The following is a 23,543-nucleotide window of genomic DNA, read 5'->3' on the forward strand; positions in this document are numbered from 1 at the left end:
ATGTGAGCTTTAATATAGTTCTTGATATCTTGCCAAATTTCCCGTTAGAGAGATTTGACCTGTTTTGCTAGCAGCAGGAACATACGAAACCTCCTGCTGTCCTGTACAGTTGTCTGCATTGAGGGTTATACTTTTTAGTTCTTTGCCTCTTTGGTAGGAAAAAATCGTATTTCTTTATTGTTTATTTTTTTCTTTTCTTTTTTCCTTTTTAAAAATTACTGACAATTTTCAATTTTTTTTACATGTTTAGTTATTTTTATTTCTCACCATCTTTTATATTTTTTGGCCACTTATTGTTCATGCCCTAACTCACTTTTATCTGATTTTTAAGAAACCATTTCCTATATTTATAAAAAATCTTTGTCTATAGGCTAAAACTATTACCCCCTTTTCTTATATGTTTTATATCTTTTCCCAGTTTATCTTTAATCTTTTGCAGATAAATTTGTGGAGATTTTATGATGTGTAGAAGTGTATAATTCTACATGATCAAATCTGTCCTTTTTTTTTTTTTTTTTTGCATTCTCTTTCATTGCTTTAATGATTAGGAATGCCAGCCCCTTCTAAGATCACATAAATGTTTATATTTTCTTTTTGTTTTATTGTTGCTTCATTTTATTTTTATTTTATTTATTTATTTATTTATTTATTTATTTATTTATTTATTTTAAGAGAGAGAGAGCTCGCATGTGCAAGAGTGCGTGAGCAGGGGAGAGGCAGAGAGAGAGGGAGAAAGAGAATCCCAAGCAGGCTCCACGCTGTCAGTGGAGAGTTGGACATGGGGCTTGATCTCACAACCTGTGAGATCTGACCTGAGCTGAAATCAAGAGTCTGACACTTAACTGACTAAGCCACCCAGCTGCCACTATCGTTGATTCATTTTAAAACAATTATTCTTCAAACTGTTAAAAATTTATTTTTGAATATGTTATGAGTAAGATAAAAACACTTTCTTTCCCAAATACTGTCCTTGTTATCCTCAAACCCCAAAGTGGATCTATAATGATACATTGTTAAGTTTTTACAAAGCTGGTAAGATCATAATGGCCTAGGGCAATATGTGGGAAAATCCTAGAATTATTAAATAGAAGGAATTGAATGTAGCTGGTGAACAGCAGGCACTTCAAACCTAAGGCATTGTGAGAATGGAGGCGCCATCCGTGTTAATGGGGAATTCATGGTGGGGGAGACCATCGTCAGGAAAGAGTTTGATAAATTTTCTTCAGCACTTTATTTTTCAGAGCCCTCATACACACATTCATTTTTTTTTAATGTTTATTTATTTTGAGAGAGAGAGAGAGAGAGAGAGAGAGAGAGTGAGTAGAGGAGGAGCAGGGAGAGAAGGAGAGAGAGAGAATCCTAAGCAGACTTGGTTCTGTCAGCACAGAGCCCCGTGCAGGACTTGATCTCACGAACCATGAGATTGTGACCTGAGCGGAAACCAAGAGTCAGATGCTTAACCAACTGAGCCACCCAGGCACCTTATACATATGTTCAGTTTTGATTAGAACCATATCAGTGGTCTCTTTCAGTGGACTGAACATCTTCTTGAGCAAAGATGTAGTAGATTAAGTGGATCAAGGGACAGAGGAAAAATCTGGGTTTTTAAAACTGTGTGCCTTGAAGTTCCCTCCACATTCCAAGTATGCTTTACTCACAACTCACCTTTGTAACATACTTTATGAGTAACAGATAACTTTCATACCTATTAGTTCACTTGGTTCTCAGAACAACCCAGTGTCGAAGGCATGCATATTATGTCTTTGTTTCTAAAGATCTGAAAACTTATTAGACATTAGGTGCCTAAGGTCACACAAAGAATATATGTTTTCCTGCTCTTTCAGTGAGTAAATGCTCATCAAGCGCCCATGGTATGCCAAGCGTTGTCAGGTACTGAGGATACATAGAAAGAAGTGTTCTTAATGAAACAAGGAAGAATCAGACTCTTTTCCTTAGACTTCATTTTTTTAGAGCCAGGACTTGGTGCTTGGCAATACCCATCCATTAAAGTAAAAGAAAACTCACATAAGACAATTAATGTGACTGACACTGAATACTTCATACGTGGTGAACTTGAGTGATCTGGATGGAATGGGGGAATTTGAGTGATAATTAGATCAACGTATTATGTTGTTTTCTGCTGTGGTATGCAATGTATACCTTTTTGAAGCTCTTTTTATTGGTACTAGATCGAAAGCCAGATAATTTGTTGGTTATTTATTATGTAAAGTGTAATTCAGAGTCACTCAGGCTCTTCCTTTAAAGAGAAATGTTTTTTTCTTCGTTGATATTCATGATATAAGTGTCCAGCACTACCATCTCTAGAAAGTTTAGTGTTTGCAGTGTAAAAAATAAAAAGAAAATGGGGCACCTGGGTGGCTCAGTCGGTTGAGTGTCCGACTTCGGCTCAGGTCATGATCTTGTGATCTGTGAGTTCGAGCCCCGTGTCGGGCTCTGTGCTGACAGCTCAGAGCCTGGAGCCTGCTTCAGATTCTGTGTCTCCCTCTCTCTCTCCGCCCCTCCCCTGCTCATGCTCTGTCTCTCTCTCTGTCAAAAATAAATAAACATTAAAAAAAAATTTTAAAAGAAAAAGAAATAAAAACTGGATTTCTGTGGCCTTTCATTGTAAGAGGAAAAACTAGTTACTCTAATGATTTTATTTTTTTGAATTCTAAATTGAAAAAAAAAATATTGCTGTATTGGAAAACCAAAGGTGGGAATGAGTTTGTTCAGCTGATGTTTCTCAGTTTAAATTTCTATATTTAATTCTTTTTTTTGCATTTAAGTCTGTATATGTATATTAATTCTATTGTTACATATGTATATTTTGTATGTAATGCCACTTTATATTTCCATTTCATCTTACATTGTTATTCTTGTTCTTTTATGTGCTCCAATAAAGTCATTGTTTCTATATGTGTTTTCTGATTGACAAGTTGAATAAAGAAATTGATTTTCTTTGGCGTAAAACTAAGTATCGAGTCACGCAGGAAAGCCTTTGGAAAACAAATAGAGCAATCCTTTTGTCAATGCTAATATTTCAGTTTTTCAAGCTACTTGCATGACTAGAGTGATAACCGATCTTAGAACAAGCATTTGATATTGATTTGCCAGTCTAAAGTAACAAGTTACTGCTTCACTTCTTATCAAGAATTAAATCAAAAATAATTCGGTGCCTTATATAATATGTACCTTGAGAATTCTCTTGCATGATTTATGTGCTGCAGTGTAGCAAGGATAAATGTTGAAAAATCATATGACTTTAGATAAAGGTTGTATATTATTACTACATAACTTTATTATATAGTAAATCTTAATTTGATATACACAAAAAGCTATTGCAGAGGTTCTTAAAAAGTTGGGCACATTATAAGAATTTGCATCTTTTTTTATTAATCCTGATGAATTCATAGCCCATAAGGCTTTTATTGTCCAATAAAAATCCCAAATGGGAAATACTGATTTGCTTACAAAACATAGACCTTTTTGCAAATCAGAATTGATTATCATTCAAAGCTGATATTAGAAATAAAAATTCTATATTGTTTCCTCTTCTCAAAATTAAAAAATGAGGTTATAATTAGGTACTCTGTGTTTCATATGAAAGTCAGATAGTATTTTTTTTTTGCATATCTTAAATTTATTTCCAGAATTTACCATCTGGTAAAATGGTTTGAGTTAATTTCAGATAGTTGCAAGTAACTCAGATGTTTCATACAGAATTAACAATTCATGTATCCCATATTTGCGTGTGTGAGTATATATGCAATATGCTTGTTGTATCTCAGATATTTAAAATAAATCCAGAGTTAATATTGGATCTTTTTATTCTAACTCCTCTTCCTACCCCAAGGCCATAGAATTTTTTTTTGATAATTTAGGTCTGTTTTTTGCTTATGTTTCATGTTCATAATGTGTAAATGGGAATGGGGGCTTTTTGTGACAATGACCCCACTCAAGCACCCAAGTGAAGGAAAACTACATCTTTATGCTTCCAGATTTGGTAGGGGAGGAGATATGGATATGTTATATGTGAGGATATGCATACCTGTTCCTAAACGAACTCCTACCAATTGTGTGTGGATTTGGCAAGTTGGTTCCAAAATATGTCTGACAAATACAGAAGGTCAAGAATATCAAGACAATCTTGAAAAAGAGTAAGGTTGTAGGACTTACAGAGCTATAGCAATTAAGACATACAGTGTTGGCACAGGGATAGGCAAATAGACAAGTGAAATTGAAAAAGGAGTCCCAGGAACAGAACCACACCTGTGTGAAGACCTGATTTATGGCAAAAGTTGGCACTGCATAGCAATGGGAAAATAATGGTCTTTTCAACTAATAGAGCTGGGTCATTTGGCTTGCTGTATGGAACCAAAATGAAACTGATCACTACGTTACATCAAAATCAATTTCAAGTATTTTTTCCCCCTGAATTGACATTGGTTTCATGCATAGTATGAGGTAGTGGTCAAGTTTTAATTAAGTGAGTTGATTAAATCATTGACAGAACAAAGATCATTAAAAGCTTAATAGAATATTGCCAGAATCTCAGAAATCTCTCCTGGGCATCCTTCTGCACATTATTCTTTCCCTTTTTTCCAGAGAAAACTATTGTCCTGAATTCTAACACTAAAGTTTATGCTTACTTGTTTTTGTACATCATACAAATAGAATTATATAGTAAGATATTCTTCTCTGTATTGCTTCTTTCAGTCAATATTGTGTTCATGAGGTTTATTTATGTTGCTGGATATAGCTGTAGTTCTTAAGTGTGGAATTATGCTGTACCTTCCTAAAGGTAGAGTTGCTATATAAAATATTTGGATTTATTTATTTATTTAGATTAGACTCATAAGTATTTCTTTTATACTTTGGGTTATACTCCAATACTGTTTTACTTATTTTCTCATTCAAATTGCTCCAGCTTTGGCTAATGGAAACTCTTTCAGTTGGCTCCTATATCTCTTTGACATGTGTCCATTATTGGTGGTAGTGTTCTTGCTTTCTAGTGATACAAGTTTGTTCTGCCCTATCTTGTGTATTTTGTGTGCTAGTCCAAAAATGAACCATTTCTTCAAGTAGCCCTGGTTCCTTTCTTTGGACAATGGTGTTGGAAACCACGATCTGAATACTAGCCATGCTTGTTGCCACTGGGGTATTGATGTTTCTGGGCCCACTCAGCTGACAGAGCAAGGTACGCATACACACACACACACACACACACACACACATATACACATATATACATATATATACACACATATTTATAAATATCTCTATATGTTTCCATTTGCATATATATTAATTTGAAGCTAAGTTCAGTCTGTTGCCTCCAGCTCTAACCCATCATCACATGGATTGCATAGGTCATTCTAGCTTCCTCCCCTTTCTTATATGAGGGAGATTCCAAGGGTTTTTGGCCAATTGGAAGAATGCAGTTGCTATTTACTGCAGATGGGAAGGACTGCATGGGAGCAAGATTAGGGTGAACTTCTAAAATACTGTTATTCTACTATCAATAACTGGTGACGTGAATTAAATAGATAATATTTTGTTATCTTAAATGTTAATATGTATAATATCTATAATTGTGAAATAATTTTTAAAAGTCAGATTGCTACTTTCTTTTGTCTTAGATTATGTAGTAAAATACATGTAACATAAATCTACCATTTTTACCATTTTTAAGTGTACAGTTCGGTAATGTTAAGTGCAGCAGATCTCCAGAACTGTTTCTATCTTGCAAAACTGAAACTATATCCATTGAACAGTTCACCATTTGTCCCTCCCCCAGCCTTTAGCAACTACCCTCTGCTTTCTATCTCTGAATTTGACTACTCTAGGTACTTCATACAAGTGGAATCATACAGTATTTGTCTTTTTGTGATTGGCTCATTCACTTAGCATAACATCCTCAAGGGCTTCCATGTTGTATGTATTACTTTGCTAGGATCATGTAACAAAACACCACAGACTGGGTGGCTTAGCAGAAATTTGTTTTCTCACAGTCCTGAAGGCTGGAATTCCAAGATCAAAACGTCAGCAGGTTGGTTTGTTCTGAGGCCTCTCTCCTCAGCTTGCAAATGGTTTCTGTCTTACGGCCTCTTCACGTGGTCTTTTCCCTATGCACAGTCATCCCTGGTGTCCCTCTTGTGAATCCAAATTTCCTTCTCTTATAAGAACACGAGTCAAATTGAATTAGGACCCATGCTAATGACTCATTTTAATTGAATCTCCTCCTTAAAGGCCCTGCCTTCAAATATAGTCACATTTTGAGGTACTAGACATTAGGGCTTCAGTGTATGAATTTAGGAGGGACACAGTTTAGATGATAACATTGTTGTATATGTCGAGTGTCAGAATTGCTTCCTTATAAGGCTGGATAAACTCCATGATATGTATACACCACATCGTTTATCCAGTCATTTGTCATTTGGGTTGTTTCCACCTCTCGGGTGTTATGACTAATGCTGCTATGAACATGGGTATACAGATACCTCTTTGAGACCTTGCTTTCAATTACAAAATATTGTAATTCTATTTTCAACTTTTTGAGGAACTGCCATACTATTTTTTTTCAGTATCACAACTGTGTACCTTCATTTTAAAAATTTTTTTATTTTTTAATATAATTTATTGTCAGACTGGCTTCCATACAACATCCAGTGCTCATCCCAACAAGTGCCCTTCTCAATGCCCATCACCCACTTTCCCCTCTCCCCCACCCTCCCATCAGCCGTCACCTTTTTCTCTGTATTTAAGAGGCCCTTATGGTTTGCCTCCCTCCCTCTCTGTTTGTAACTTTTTTTTCCCCCATCCCTTCCCCCATGGTCTTCTGTTAAGTTTCTCAAGATCCACTGGGGGGTAAAATGCCATACTGTTTTCTAATGAAGCTGTACCCATTTTACATTCCCATCAACAACATGCACGGGGTTCCAGTTTCTCCACACCCTCACCAACATTTGTTATTTTCTTTTTTTTAGAGTAGCCATCCTAATGTGTATGAAGAGTGTGAAGAGTCAAACATACCAACTAAAAACAAAGGAAAAAGAACATTTTATTTCTTCTGTTTCTCAGGAATAACCAACATTAACATCTTGGTATTCTTTTAGATTTTTTTCTATGTATATATGTATGTGTGTGCGCGTACACACACACACTTTTGTATAATTTAAGAAAACTTTGATCATTTGCTTATGTAATTTTTATCCTGTTTTTTTTTCCCATTTAACATTACATTATGAGTATTTCCTGCATCACTAAGTATTATTGAAATACAGGAGTTTTAATGGCTACAGTAAATTATGATTTAATTATTTTCTGACTTTTGCACATCAGGTTGTTTCTAGTTCCCCATCTTGTATACAATTCTCTGATGAAAATTCATCTACGTAAATCTCTGCATTTCTGACAGTTTCCTTTGGACATATTCCTAGGGAGATATTAGCAAGGTTCTGAATATGTGTTACAAAATGCAGAATTGTTTTCTGGAACTTGGTTCTGATCTAGGCTTCCTCCAGCCACATGTCACCCAACACTTACCAGAATTGAATATTAATTTTTAACTCACTTAAAATTATTTTTCTAATTGGATAGGTAAAAATTGTTTCACTTTGGCTTTCTTTGCATTTCTTTAATTATTAACAATGATGTGCAATTGTTATGTATTTATTATTTATCCTCTTGTGAGTTTAATGAGCCTGATAAAATAATTGACAGTGATAGAAAATGGCACATTGAATTTGCAGAATTACCAATATTTTCTTAGTATAAGAAGATGCTATTAGTCATAGCCTTTAATGTTTAAGAATACATAATATGCCTAATATTAATATTAAGAGATAAGAAATTACAATGAATATTTCCTTGTTTTATAAGATGTAAATACTAGCCAGAGATGACTGCTTAAAATATAAATGCTTGAAAGAAATGAGTATTATAATCTGAAGAACAATTCATTTTTATCTAAAATTCCAACGTTATTACTAGCTTGAAAAAAATAGTTAATAAATACTATTTCTCAAACAGCAAGCAAAGTTAGACTAGATGAGAGATGAGGAGACAGTTCTGACACAAAAAGTCAAGAGAGTGCTAATGCAAGTATAAGAGAGGAGAGATTTGGAGGGGAATGGAGTGGACAAGGGAGCAGGATGGACAATTAATCAATTTGTAGCCAGGAGAGTGGAATTCAGAGTTCTTGGGAGGGCTTTGGCAATTCAGCAGATTGCCTCTACCTTTTTTTTTAATTTTTATTTTTATGTATTTTTATTTTTATTTATTTTTTTAATGTTTATTTATTTTTGAGACAGAGAGAGACAGAGCATGAACGGGGGAGGGGCAGAGAGAGAGGGAGACACAGAATCAGAAGCAGGCTCCAGGCTCTGAGCCATCAGCCCAGAGCCTGACGCGGGGCTCGAACTCATGAACCGTGAGATCGTGACCTGAGCTGAAGTCGGACGCTCAACCGACTGAGCCACCCAGGCACCCCTATTGCCTCTACCTTTGAGGTAAATTGTTATTCTCCTATAAATTGAAAGTCTCAGACACCTCTGTACTCAGATTTGTCGTATTGAGGTTCTGTATCTCTCTGGAGCTGTGGGCAAGTTGAGTTCATAAAGAAATGTTTCCATACCTGGTATCAAATGACCTGGTGTTTCTGAGTTATCCCTGGGGATTATGCAGATTATTTGTCTGAAACTGTAAATGCAGGTAGATGCTAGCAGGATGACTATGGTGATTTGTTTGTCTGTTTGTTTGGTATGTGTAAGTCCAGGGTAATTGTTGACAGATTCAGAAAGTCCTTGATCAATGTGGAGTTTGGTTGAATTAAAGTCTACAGGTTAGGTTTGTGGAGAGATCTGTTTAGTTCATCCTTGGGGAGGAGGTGTGGGGGGGCTGTGTGGAGAAAATACGCTTGGACTGGTAAGGGGGCCCGGATCCTTGGAGAGAGTCGCATATAAACCTGTGCTATATTTACTAATCATTGCCTTAACTTTACATTTTGCATGTTTATAGATCAGAAAGGGAAGCAAATTAAAACTGTCAATATTTTAAAAATATAATGCTTTGTATTAAAAAAGTAATATGCTTGTAAAACATCCAAACTATACAGAAGACTTCCCACCCCCTGCCACTTCATTCACTTCAGAGATAACTATTTTAAGATTTTCAAATGTCTTTAAAAGCACACATGTTATTTTATGTAAAAGAGATTATATCATCCATGTTCTTCTACAGCTTATTCTTTTCACTTAATATGTATGTCTTAGATATTTTTCCATGTCTTTACATTAGATCCCCTCCATCCAATGGTGGCATAGTCTTCCATTGTATGAAATACCATAAATTTTAACCAGTCTCTAAAGAATGGTACTTAATTGACTTTAAATTTGTTTTGCAGTTTAAATAATGCTGCAGTGACATCCTAAATATGAATGGTATATTCCTAAATATGAAATCCTTGGGTCAAAGTCAACATTTAATGACAGCCTGTAATGGATAAGGAGTGGTGTTTCTTTCTGTATAGTGGGTATTTTAATCACCTTCTTTCCAGGCATTAATAATATTTCACCTTGGCAGAGCACTTTAACATTTTTAAGGAATTCTTCGTTCGTGACTTCATTTGCTTCTTACAACCAGTGAACAGTGTATGTATTGGTTTTATTAACCCTGCTAAGGCATAAAATAGGTCTTAACCTGTCTATGGCTGGACCTTACCTGGGTCTCCTCATTCTTGGCCTAATATTAATATCTTTGAAAGTAGTGGAGGATCCTTGGAAGTTATAGCCCCAGTGGTAGGAAGTATTCTTCTTGTTCAATGGGAGGTTTTGCTATGTCTTCCCTTTTCTTTCTTTCTTTCTTTCTTTCTTTCTTTCTTTCTTTCTTTCTTTCTTTCTTTCTTTAATGTTTATTTATTTTTGAGAGACAAAGCATGAGCAGGGAGGGGTAGAGAGAGGAGAGGACAGAGGATCTGAAGCTGGCTCTGTGCTGGCAGCAGCGAGCCCAACGTGGGGCTCAAACTCATGAATTGTGAGATCATGATCTGAGCTGAAGTTGGACACTCAACTGAGTGAGCCACCCAGGTGCCCCATGTCTTCCCTTTACTATCATTCCAAGTTGACTCTGAATCATTAGCTTTTTAGTCAAGAAAAGCTTTAAGTTCAATAACTTTCAGGTAGATTTCCCATTGAGATATTACAGTATCTTATATTAATGCATGTAGACTTTTAATTCCAGAAGGATAATATGACACTTCCATGTTTCTTTATGCCAGTCATTTAAAAAATTATTTGATAAAAAACCTAGCTTTATTAACTCTTTGAAGCTGCTGCTTTCAGAATGTACCTGAAAGGCCTTTATGTATCATAGCATATGTTTACTGTCCTGAGAAGACCAGATAAGTCTACTTACAGTATTGTTTTTTCTTATTGGTTATTCAGTGAAAGAGGGGTTGAGTGAAAATGAACACTGGTGATTCAGCCATCCATCCCTTCAAGCAACAAATGGTAGCTGAGTGCCTACTGTAAGTCAGGTATTGTTCTCAGCTAATTCTGAGAGGTGTGGACCCTAATATTTAGTGGAAAGAGACCCCTAGGGACTCAGAAAGCTGGACAATCAAGATGGAAACCCACAGAATAGAATCCTCCTGACACAGCAGGAGGCTAATTGATTTTGAATTGCCAGAGAACCAAGATGAGGAGAGAAGTCAAATGCTTGTTCTCCAGTCTTTTCTTCTATTATGTGCCACAAACTGCCCAACCTTGTTCTGGGCACATTTTGAGGAAGAAGAACCTTCTTCCTAGGCTTTCTTCACAATAAGTTTATCTTAATACCACAGAGTTGCCTATATTTCCTGTGACGTTGGATTTACTCTCTTGTTTATGGTTGTATATTGGAAACATTAAAAGAGATAGAAACAGTAAGGAGTGAGGGAAGAGAGGAAAGGAGAAGGGGAGGAGGGATAAAGACATTTTAAGATAACATGAAGCAAATATGTTGTCAGAATATGTATGAGTGTCCCCTTTACAACATTTCTTAAAGAATGGTGATAATTATCATCATGTGTAGGCAGCTCCATAATATATAATATGCCTAATCTTCTAGGGATCTAATAAAATATTTGTATGATAGATTACATGTCTAATTAAAATTGGGAACTTGTGAATGATACATCAACCATAGGAAGACCCCCTGGTTTTCTGACACTGTGTTATATGGATATTTAGAATTAATCATCTTTACTGTCACTAGCACCTAATGAATTATAGAACTATAGAGTTCAAATAATTCAAAATTCTTAACATCTTCCTCTAACTCAAGCTTAATTGACTATAGAACTTTCACGGTGGTAAGTTAGAGAAATGTCCCTGAGAGTCTCTGTCGAGGCAGGGCCATGGATATATTTTTGTGTCTAGCTGGTGTTTTGTTTATAGTAAGTGTTAATTAAATTTTTTGAATAAAAAAATATATTTTTAAAACACTTCAGTTTTTTAATATCCAGGACTTCTGTGGAACTTAGAATTTGATTCTAACAGTTACTATTTAGGCAAATCATTTAAATTTTCCAAGTCTCATTTCTCCATTGAAGACAGGCATCTATCTGTAAAATGAAGAGAAGAATGTTTATGGCACACAGATTTTGTTTCATTTTTATATTTGCATGTTCATTTATTACAATTCTGTGTTTTTCATAAATAAGGGTTACATAGCAGGTTTGTTGAGAGGGATAATAAAATACCAACACTTTCCAGCACCAAACAGTTGCCCACTATTACTATTAATATGATTCCCATTGTTATGCTCTACAAACAGAAGGAGCACTTTAAGACCCAGAATCTGAATGGATTTGTATTCTGTTTTTTCAAATTGTGGTATGTATACAGATTAAATTTTGATGAGGAATAAGGAAAATTTTTTTAAATCATTTATTGTGTATTTTTACAGTCATTTAAAGTCATTTTTACAGTATTATTTTCAGTGCCTACTCTGTGCTAGGTAGGGTTCTAGGTTCTGGGAATTCAGTTTTACAGAAAGTAGACACAGTTCCTCCTCTGTGGAGCTAACCATGTAATGGAGGATTCAGATAATTCGTGTAAGAAATGTGATTGGGGGCAGAATGTAGGGTTCTATGTAGGACACATGAAGGTCAGGACTGGTCAGGACTTGGGTCTGTTGAAGGCATCAGGGAATGTTTCTGAGAAGGAAGCATCACTAAATTGAGAGCTTCAGGATCAGGAGGAGGTAGGCAGGTGGCAAACATATCCCTGGGCTCAAAGAGAGGCCATAGTATAGAGATTAGGGGAGATTTCGGCCAACGCTGGAGAGAGAAACAGGGACCAAGCCCTGCAGGGCATGGATGCCAGATTTGGATTCTGTCCAAGGGAGGGTGGAGCAGAACAGTGACTGATCAAACTGCTATTTTAGGGAACACCACTTTACTGTGGAGGAACAGATGACAGGAAGAACAACCAGGAGACCCTTTGGGATGCACTCTGTGGGCTAGGAGAGAGAGCCAGTGGTGGCCTAGACTGGGGAGGCAGCTTGGAGGAGAACTTTGGACAAATTTGAGTGATATTGACAGGACCTGGGGATTGACTAGATGCTCATATTTCTGACCCAAACAGCTATGTGGGTAGTGGTGCCATCCACCAACACAAGCAACAGAATGGAGGCAGAGGCTGGGTTCAGGGAGTGGCAATGAGCCATGTGTAGACTTTCTGGGCTCTGTGTAACTGTGGGAAACATGACTTGAGAAAGTCTGGTGGATGGTTGCATAATTGGTTCTGGAGTTGAGAAGAGAGATATAGATAAGTCTTAGAGCCTTGCATGTCACCACTATAAAGATGGCACCTGAAGGGAAGGATATGAATGATATCACCAGGAAGACTGTCACATGAGAAGAGACCAGGCCTAGACACAAGGTCTTACCCACAACCCTGAGTGGCAACAAATTCTAAAGGAGTGGCATAGGAGTAGAAACATGTACAGCACACTCAGGAGTAGCCCAGGAGGTGAATCACGAGTATACATTTCCACAGATCCTAGGGAACAAAGTTTCTCTAAAGCAGTGGTGGCTGTGTGGGAGGTTGGGGAGTGGATGCTTAGTGGGGGAGTTGTGACCTTGCTGTGAAGAGCAGAGCCAGATGACATGGGTTTAGAAAAACCAGGAATTGGAGAGAGACAAGTGTCGATAGCTCTGCAGAAAATGGTTGCTGATGGAGAGCAACAGCAAAAAGAGGACAGAAGGTCAGGGAGAACTTGTCATTTTCTTTTTTAGAAGATAGGAGGACCTTGAATGGGTTTATTAGCTGATGAAAAAAAAAAAAAAAACAAAACCCAGTGGAAACCAAGATGGTGACTAAGTAGGAGAAAATGGTATCTGTGGGAAGGTGGGGAGGGGGCAGTAGGCTTCAGAGTCCAAGTGGGAGAGTCAGCCTGGGGAGGAGAAAGGACTCACCTTCAAGAGCAGTGAGGAGGAAAGGGTGTAAGGTCTGAAGTGGCCAGTGAGGTGAGAAAGGTTGGAGGATGGGAAGTTGAGGGAGCATCTGCCTGTTGCCTTCTGTTTCTCTTTGACCGAGGAACTGAGCCCAGGTCTCATGCCCCGGATCTGATTTCCTCGTGACATAGAGGCTCCATCCTTTCAGTGGTTCTGTGTTCTCATTCAGATACTGAGGATTTCTGTCATACATTCCTCTTGCCTCCTCCCTTTACCCACCAAGACTTCTAGCTAAGCCCATAAACTGCCCTGTACTAGAATAGGTCCTTCTTATCTTCAAAACAGGTCTCTTTCCCTCTCAGATAAATTAATAGGTCTATTATAGTGGTTGCCATTTGTGTTTCCTACATGGAAGACTCTAATGGTTGATCTGTCAGATTGCTTAGACATCAGAAGGTATTTGAGGACATGCATATCCCTTTAATTCTTCCTTTCCTTAAAGTTAGCTGTTTGTTTTCATTCTAGCCTGGGGCTAGTTCTGTACCTCACAGGTAAATTAATTCAGCTCAACAGATGGAAGTGGCTCAAGTTAACTCTTGCTCCTTTTCAGAAATCCCATTTCAACCAGATAGTGTATGTCATTGGTGGTTCTGGGAAGAAAAGAAGTTGAGCAGCTGGATTCAGGAAGAACAGGGGCCATTTTTTAATGGCTGATGTACAGGGTCTCAGGACTTTCTATGTCCAAAAGCCTGACCCAACTGATAGTAAGAAGTTATATAAGAGGACTTGGCCACCCTTCTGCCCTCTGATCACATCCATGACCCTGAGTGGCCACACAGAGATTGTATGGAAGGGCATCATGGTTAAAACATAGGCATGGTATATGAAATATGACTCTTCCTTATAGATGGCATTAAAATTCCTAGGAGTGGAAGTTTAGAAACTTATACTGTACAGTGAAAATGAAAAGTAACGGTATTTTGTGGAGGAAAAGTAATTTATTGGCTCTGACATGAAAAGCCCTGGGAGTAAGCATCCTTCTAATAATGGACACCCATGATTGATGGCTGTTCTGTGCTGCTGCTGTCTAGAAGTGAGCTCTTTGAAATAGCATAGTAGGGACTTTGCAGGTGAGTCTCATTTGGTTAAGTTACTGCTGCTTTTGTGAAGCTCTGCTGCATCTTTATATTCTAACAAGGAGAAGATGGTAAATCAGAGTAATTGCTTCATCTCAAGGCACTTTTATATTGTAAAGGAAAAAGGTCCTGTTAAGAAACTCAGATTAACTTCTCTGTTTATCCTATATGGAAAGCCTCTTTGAAAGCTGCTTATCATACAACCTGCTGGTTTATTTATAATGGAACAATTCCATTAGAACCTGACACTTGTTCTCATGGCAGGAAGACTTAAGATCCCTCAGGAAAAGCATTTAACCCTTGGAAATGCAAAGCTGTCATTTATCTGTCATCTCTCTAAAAACTCACTGGAGGGTATTTACGAGAGAGATTTGGAACAGTTATCATTTCCACCGAGTTAGAAATGGAGTTAGGACTCACTAAATGGTCAGTAGAGAACAGATGAGCGTCCAGTACCGTAGTGCAGAAGCGGCTTGTCTTTGTTAGTGCCATTACAATGCACTAATTATGGTGTTCCACAATTTTTAAGTAATTCACTGTACAGAGTTCAGGGACTGGTGTATTAGTTAATTGCTAGTTGTAACTCATTTGAATTGCTTATCTCACTTATATTTTATAAGTTTTACAAGAGTTCTGAAAGTTGATGCTTATCAACCAAGGAAACTTAGCAGATCTTAGAAGAATGAACTCAAATTGTCATGATATGAAAATTAACACCCTTCTGCCTGGCAGTTACTAGCAAAAGATGGGGATACCATTTGTCAAAGTCTGTCAGTAAGTAGGTTCCCTGGGGAGCCAGTGGAGCATAGTCTAAGAATTCATTCTCTGGTGCCAGACTGCCTGGCTTCAGACCCCAACATTGTCGCTCACTGGCTATGGGACTTGTACAAGTTAGTTAAACTTAGAGCCTCATGTTTCTTCAGTGGTTGATGGGGATAATGTCTCTTGGGGTTTTGAAGACTACTCAGTGAAATAATGTATGTAAAGTGCTTCATGCAGTGGCTGCATGTAGTATTAAAGGGTAGTTGTTGTTATTAGCAAAATTTAATATGGGCCTGGTGGGTTTGGTAAGATGTTATAGATTATCCCAAAAGGATATTTTTCTTTGGAATATTTGTCGGCTACATTTGTCTGTGGGTATTCATTATTTTTGTGACTCCCTTCTCTTTCCTAGTTTCACCAAAGCTGTCGTATAGGACAAGTGATTACGGCACAAACCATCCTCAATTCCTCTCCCATTCTTGTAGAACAGATTGGCAGCCCTGAGGAAGAGACCTATAAATGCTCTCAAAGAGAGTCTCTGAATCACCTTTGTGATCAGAGACAAACAAGTAAGGTTGGACTGACCTTTTCAAGGTACCTATGGTAGAAATAATATTGCGGGTCATACTTACAAAGCTGATGGCAAATTAGTGGTGTAATGCTGTTGGGGAAAATGGAGGGAACAGGTGTGAGAACTGAAATTACTTGAGTCAAAAAGAAGCCTAGTATAAGTGAGCAGGGCAGAGTGATGTTGTTCAGGATTTAAGGGTTTATTGTATGCACCGTTGACCAGTCCTCTCTCCTCAGCAGATCTTTAACTGCCGACCTCCCACAATTCTCACCACCACTACCCTCTGCCACCCCACCCCACCCCTTCCCACCACCCTCCAGCCCATCTTCCCAGCACACCACCTCTACCACTCTTACCACCACCATCACCACCCTGCTCCCCATTACTGCTCCCTCAACACCCCATCCCTTCCCATTTCCCCCCACCCCTTCTTACTCCTATCACCCCGATCCACACCCCCATCATTATTATTACCACCCCCAACACCTCACCCCCTTCCTCTTCCCCCACAGCCCTTCTTACTACCACCGCCCCCACCACCCCCATCATCACCACCCCCACCCCCATTATCACCATCACCATCATTCCCCCCACCACCTCATCATCACCACTCACCCCATTGTCACTACCACTACCACCATCACCCTTTCACCCCCTACCACCTCCTCATCACCACCCCAACCCCATCATCACCACCACTACCACCATCATCCTCCCCACCCCCCACCTCCTGGCGCCAGCACCACAGCTATAACAGTTCAAGGCCTTGAGGAACTCTCATTGGAGGATCCTTGCCTCTTCACCAAGCTCTGATTCTAACCCACCTTTTCTCTGACTTGCTTCTCTCACCTGCGCACTCTCTGACTACCTTCCTGTCTTTCAGTCTCCCAGCTCTGTCTATAGATTAAGGAAGGAATTTGCAAGTATACTTCTGTAATCTTGCTTTTCTCTGACTTAAGGGATTACTAATCTTCTATCATTTGCTTTATAAATAACAAGAGATGATAATTAGTTTGACTCGTTAAGTGTAAAGCAGTTATTATTTTGCAGCATTTGATTAAGTTTCTTTAATTATGCACCGTTGTATATGCTACTGCTCCAAAGATCAGGAGAGTTTCTGTGAAACATTCTTCTCTCCACTTAATGCCTTTTCTTCTTCCTATTTGCCCCTGTGGCTGCCAGTGGACACCCCAGGGGCAGGTTAGCGTGTTTTCCAAGGACTTTAAGCGTCCCACGATTGAAAAGGTTGTCTTCTCTGTGGTCAGGGTGTTCAAGGCCAGCCCTGATACAAACTGTATTCTTCACTTTATCTACCCTTCATTTATTCACTCCAAACCAAACCTGCTTCAGGAAGGGATCAGATAAACTTATTTGGGGTAAGGTAGAAATGACAGAGTAGCAGTGGAGCAAACCAAACAAATGAAACTTTAAATGTGGAATTCCAGCTGGATAAAGAAGTAGGATGGTGTTGGGAGGGCAAGAGTCACCTCTTCCAAACCCTCTCAAAGGCCACTTAATAGTAATTTATGTACCTTGTACTTTTAAGCCCTTCTTCCCTTCACTGTCCTCCACCTGCCCTTTTCTCAAGAGCCAACTCAAAGGAGTCTCTTTCAGGAAGCACTCCAGATTCCCTGTGCTCCCTTCTGCAGTGCCCTAGCCACATGATGTCAGCATTCTCTGCTTAGAATAGACCCCTGCCCAGCACTGAGTGTGGAGCCTGCATAAAATTCTCTCTCTCTCTCTCTCTCTCCCTCTGCCCCTCTCCCCCACTCATCCATGCTCCCTTTCTCTCTCTCTAAAAAAAAAAACTTATAGAATGGGGCCCTTCCCTCTTCTCCCCCTTGTCTTCTGAACCATTAGCTTCTCAGCAGCAGGAAAGGCCAGTCACAGCCCTAATTGTCTCCCCTGCATCTAAAACCATGGCATTCAGGAAATGCTTTTGGACTGAAGTGAATTGTATTTCTGCTGTATGAAGAGGAGAATATTTTTTAACCATGGAGAACATGATAACTTTCTTCAGATCGGTGAGAGATTGTTCCCTCTCTTCCCCTTGATGTACTTGTTTCCCAGACCGCAACTCTGGAGACATACCAGTAGGTAGGATAATGTTTTTTTTTTTTTTTTTTTTGTTTTTTTTTTTTAAGAAGAAAACACTATGATGATTCCAGCCAAGGGGTGTAATTAGCTACATATCCCCTTGGCTGAAAGCCTCGTCCATGGGAAATGCAGTTTGTTTGCAGCAATTGTTCGAATGTGAACAGGCTGCATATGGATCAGTGCTACAGGGAAGAGAGTCAGTCCCTCCTGGCCAGCTGTGCCTTCTGGGTCAAACTTGAGCTCAGCAGAGGGGGCAGCTCCCCCAGCTCCAGCACCTTTCTCTCTAATAAGGCTGCAGAGACCAGAGCAGGCTGAAGAATGGGTAGGATCTGAGGAAAATGATGAGCAGCCTTTGCTGGCTTACTTTTGAGTCTATAATTTTTAAATTCACTCACCTGTCCTTTATTCCACTCTTCTGTATTACATGGATATCCTTTTGGCATGTGTACTGTGGAAAGAAACTGATTTTTGTCTTTGTTTTTTGGGACTATAAAAATTATAACAACCCAGCCTTTATTCCAGAATTCTCATTTTAGTTCTTTCTGAATGGAAAGTAGCTTCCCTATGTTTCATTGTCCTGTTTTGCTTTTGTGAGGGAAACATTCAGTGTTTTCTAATACTGGGCTTGTAGACATTAGGGTTTAGGAAGTGTGTCCACCTCTTGGCTCCCGGGTAGCCCCTCCTCTACAGATTGACATTGCTGTCCCTTCTACATGATATCTTCTTTATGACATTGTTTTGGTGATTGAACTCTTATCCTGAGTCCCTTGATCTTTAAAAAAGGTAGCCTAGTAATAATATCTACCATCCTTGTCTTTCTCCAGGAGACATTGTAAGGATAATTAGGGGACATATGTGTGAAATGTTTTGAGCCCAGTGGAAGGGAGAAACTATCAGACACAAAGGTATTGCTATTATTCAGTTTCATACTGTTACCATATGATCAAGGATACATTAATTTTGGAAATGGTGATAATTTCATGTTTGGACTTCTATTCCTCCCTAATCAGCAAAATTGGCTTTGCCCTGAACCCTATACTTACCTCATTTTATAGATTAAAAACAAATAAGGGGCAATGATCAGAAATGTTTTTACTATGTTTTTCACTGGCTATTTTTTTTATTCTAAAAATAAGTTAGTCTTTTAAAGGTAGTTGATTAAAAAGCTTCATTTTCTGGGAATGTTATGCATTTGCAATATATAATAAATAATACTGTAGCAGTTGGCTGCCTCCACTTTCATACAAAATAAATAAATACATTTGGTGACATACATTTGAGGAATGTGATTCTTACAATTTTCACAGAAATAAGGAATAACTTTACAGATGATAGAGATTTTACCATCTGCTAGTAACAACAACAATAACAAAACATAGCTCATGATACGAAGCTCTTACTGAGTCTAATGTATTTATTGGCATGCCAGGAATAAGAATTCTCTACAACTTTAGTCGACCATCCCCAGGGAAGATGACCTGACTTTCAGCATGTCAGGGGAAAGGTTCCTTTGCTTCTAAAGCAAATGACATGGGCTTTACATCGTTTGAATGGCAGAGGAGGGAAGAGGGATAAGTTTTAATGGTGAGAAATCAAGAGAAAAGCACTCTCCAGAATTGTAAGTACCTACAGAGATTTCACTGGTAATTAGTGGAATGGTGGACTTACTGTCAAGAAGATACTGTCTTTATGCGTTAAACATTTAGTGTTGACCAAAGAGATAAAATTTCAGACACTTAGAGAAAGATGGGGCATGTAAGTCCAGACTTTCTCTACAATGACATTTGCATTAAGCAGGTGACATTTTCCTAGGCCTGACATGACAGGTAAGGGTTGTGGTTCTAGTTAAGGATGAGGAACCAGGAGGGTCACCATTAGGAAGGGATAAATGTTCAGTGGAGGCTGGGGAAGAGAAACGAAAGGGAAAGCATTGAAGACGTATTAGCTCTCTTTTTGGGTTTCCTTTGCTCTCTTCCGGAGAAGGTGGGGATGATTGTCATTTTTGATCATTCTGCTTTCATCTGGTGGCATGGAGGATATTGCATGGCACAAGCATCATGGCTATCCTGTGAAAGATGGCCAGTGCATTTTTAAAAAACTGTTTATTTGTTTATTTTGAGAGTGAGGGGAAGGGCAGAGAGAGGGAGAGAGAGAAAGAGAGAGAAAGAGAGAGAATGAATCCCAAGCAGGCTCCATGTTATCAGCACAGAGCCTGATGTGAGGCTCAACCTCATGAACTATGAGAACATGCCCTAAGCTGAAATCAAGAGTCAGACAGAGACTCAACCGAGTCACCCACACACTCCAATGGCCAGTGCATTTTTATTAGTAGACTATGTGTAGGTGGTCCTGAGCGTGTTCAGTCTTTCTTAGTAGTAGATGCTATAGGCTGGGTATGCAGGTAGAACCTCATTAGAGAACTTTAGCCAGCACTGGTGTGCATGTTGGAGTGCTTTTGGTTATCTTTAAATGGATTGGGGAATGAAGCAGGTTTAGTTAAAGAGGAGCAGCTTGCCTCTCACCTCCCAACTTCTCCATATTTTTAAGTGATTTTTACTCCCTGACCCTGGAAAATACAGTAAGTCTGATATCTAATTGATTTTTGCTTTCAGCCTAATGCTAAACATCTAAGCCATGTTGCAAAGTAGGCAGTGTTTATAAATTTGTTTTCATTGCTATATTCTATATCATCCCTCCTTTTTTTTTTTTGTCATGCCTCATATTTGGACCCTGATGTCCTGTGCCCTTTCCAATTGGCCTTTGGCAAAAATGCTGACAAACTCATACACATTCAGATACCAAGGGCTGATCAGGTTAAAGTGTTTCCCCTTCTTGTGGTGTCTACATTTTTTACAGGGGTGAAGACATCTTAAGCCAGAGGAATGACTCTCTAGTTGTGGAATTTCAGTCGTCAGCCAGCAGATGTAGGAGGTATTATTTTGGGTATTGGGCCTCTCAGAAGTCCTGAAATCATCCTAAATGACCACCTGCCTGCTCCATGTTACATAAGGCCACTTCATGCATCATACCAGTCTTGTGTGTTTGGTTGGTTTGACCTTGCCTGAGGGCAGCAAGCATGTTTATGGAAGTCTCTGTGCATGGAGTCCTGCATAGTTGGTGCTTTGCAGATACCTGTGTGTGCTGGAGAGGGGAAGAAGTACGGTGCATGGTATGCAAGCTTATTTTTCTGATTGCCAAATGCTGGTTTGGGTCCTAAAGTTAGCAAGTTCATAGTAAAACTCGATTTGTCCCCTTGGTTAAAGCTCACTTCATGCCCATCCACAGCATGAGTCATGTGTTGTCAGAGCAGTCTCCATTTGAAATCCATGGAATGTTTGTGAAAGCTGCAGTCTCATATTGCGAATGTCCACAAGCAGGGCAGGGCAACCATAGCCTCTTCTTTGAACTTGAAGCCTGGTTCTGTGAATAAGAGTGTCATTTTCATCTTATGCCTTCCTTACTCCAGTCACTATCACTATAGCCATCCAGAGAGTTCTTAGTGATCGCAATGTCAGAGCTGTGAGCCTCTCATTTGGTAAGGCTGTGGCTGCAGCCTCCGTTTATGTGAAGGTCACTGGTTGGACTCCCCAATCTAATAACTTTGGGTAACGTACGAAAGATGAATTAAAATGCTAATAGGTGATATGTTCTGGGTATTTTAACATTTCCTAATCTTAAATTTAAATGAAATTCCTTAGGTGTTCTCCCAGCCTTGCTGAAAGCATATTTAGCATTGCCCCTTAGCGAATTTAAAGTATATTCTATCCACCCGGGCAGAGCTAGAAGGATAAGCAATATGTATTTTATGATCATTTTATTTGTGTCCTCTATAGCTACATGACACAAATATTCTCTTATACTCAAGATAGCAATTCAGCTAAAACAAAACTAGACAAAACAGGATCTCACTCTTTCATATATTTCTATGAACCCACAGATCCTTTCATTATTAACAACATTTAAAAGCAGTACATTGGAGTTTGGGCACCTAAAGCTATTCCAAAGCCATTTTGTAGATTACCTTCACGTTTAAACCTTACAACGCCATGAAACATCCCTGTTTTATAATGAAGACACTGGGGTGCAGAGAGGTTGTGTGGCTTTCCCATCATCATGTCGCTGGTTATGGGAGAACCACAGTCACAGTCACAGTGGTTGTCCTGGCTCCCAGCTCAGGCATCTGTGCATTAGATCAAGTGGGAGCTCTAAGCAGAACAAGGTCACTTAAAATGCTTCTGCTAGGAAATGAAGACAGTGCTCATTCTGAGGGACATGTCAGTTATGTTGTCTCCACTGAGCCAGATTTACTTTATGTACCAAGCTGAAAAAAACATGTGTATTTCCTTCCTTCAGTAAACGGGTCACTTCCTTATTATTAGTTGAATTAGCCCCTTTATTTCCTCCTTATGAGGGGGAAGGAACACTCCCTTAGTCCTCCCAGTTATCTGGTGTCTGGTCACTTCATAATTGTATTTTGGGAGAATAGATATTAATTTTCTTTAACAAAAAGGCTGAGATCCTTGATGACACACCATAATTCAATTTCTGTTCTCTCCCTTCGTTGCCTGCACCCCTTCCTCCTGGCACATTTTTCATAGTTAGGAGTGATAGTGTCAAATATATCAGAAGGAAGAATTGATTCAGTAGTAGTTTGACGACTTGACTGATTAGCAGAGATCAGAAGAAGGCTCATAACTGTGAAAACCACTGCAGCATGGAGTTTTAACAGCTCTTTAGGGAGCTAGTTAATGAAAGAATCACTACAGAAACACAGCCATGCAAAAAAAAAAAAAAAAAAAAAAAGAAAGAAAGACAAGAACAGAAGCATTCCCATATAACACTCAGAGGCTATGTCTTAAGAGGAAATATGCTCATAATTTCTATTTACACATCACTGTAATTACTGTCTGCCTTAAGATTACTTTCAGTCTTCTCCTGTCAAAATTGCTTAGATATTTCCTGTTTTACGTATCAGGCAGAGAGGTCTAGTACTGGTTGGAACTTGTCCTAAGGATTTTCTTTTGCTCCTGAAGAATGTAATTATCAGACACCCAAGCTCATACTGCTTGATTAGACTGGCTTTAATCTGATCCATGTTCTTATCATCACCATTTGTCCATGACCCAGACTTCTGCACTCAGGGGAATGTTTGACTGGGCTTTAGCCTTTAACTTTTTCCTGTGTGGTTGTTCTCTTTTCTTTCTCCTGATGCAGCGTCTATGAACCAGATAGAAATGTGTTACGGAGGAAAGAACGAGAAAGAAGAAATCAGGAAACTCAGCAGGATGATGGCGCATTTAATTCGAGTTACTCCCTTTTCAGTGAACCCTACAAGGTAGATGGTTTTCTGTTGTTCATCGTCACCTTCACTTGTACCTCTGCTTTCAGTCTGTATTGGAAGAGTCAACCAACCAAACTTCAGCTGGCTCTCTGCCTGGTCAGCCCAGGAAGACAGCTCAGACGCTCAAAATGAGGTCTTCTCAGATCACAGATCTTGGTGTTGAGTTCACACGACTTGACTGCCTGCTCCCTCAGTAAA

General features: G+C 38.9%; 1 protein-coding gene across 3 annotated transcripts in view; it reads left to right on the forward strand.

Moving 5' to 3' along the window:
* Positions 1-23,543, forward strand: part of AFF3 (ALF transcription elongation factor 3) — a 576,751-nt gene that overhangs the window by 107,303 nt on the left and 445,905 nt on the right. For 2 of the 3 annotated variants that reach the window (XM_047069769.1, XM_047069770.1), the window contains exons 1-2: positions 10,157-10,525; positions 23,219-23,339. In XM_047069769.1, the coding sequence (XP_046925725.1) occupies positions 10,464-10,525; positions 23,219-23,339 (183 nt within the window). In that variant the 5' untranslated portion in view covers positions 10,157-10,463. Of the gene's footprint in view, positions 1-10,156; positions 10,526-23,218; positions 23,340-23,543 lie in introns of those variants that run through there. The other variant, XM_047069771.1, reaches the window with a different exon arrangement.

Source organism: Lynx rufus, unplaced genomic scaffold, assembly GCF_022079265.1.
Source record: "Lynx rufus isolate CCGP_SWC_20201006 ecotype Redwood Valley unplaced genomic scaffold, mLynRuf1.p SCAF_8, whole genome shotgun sequence".
In the NCBI taxonomy this organism is placed as follows: Eukaryota; Metazoa; Chordata; class Mammalia; order Carnivora; family Felidae; genus Lynx; species Lynx rufus.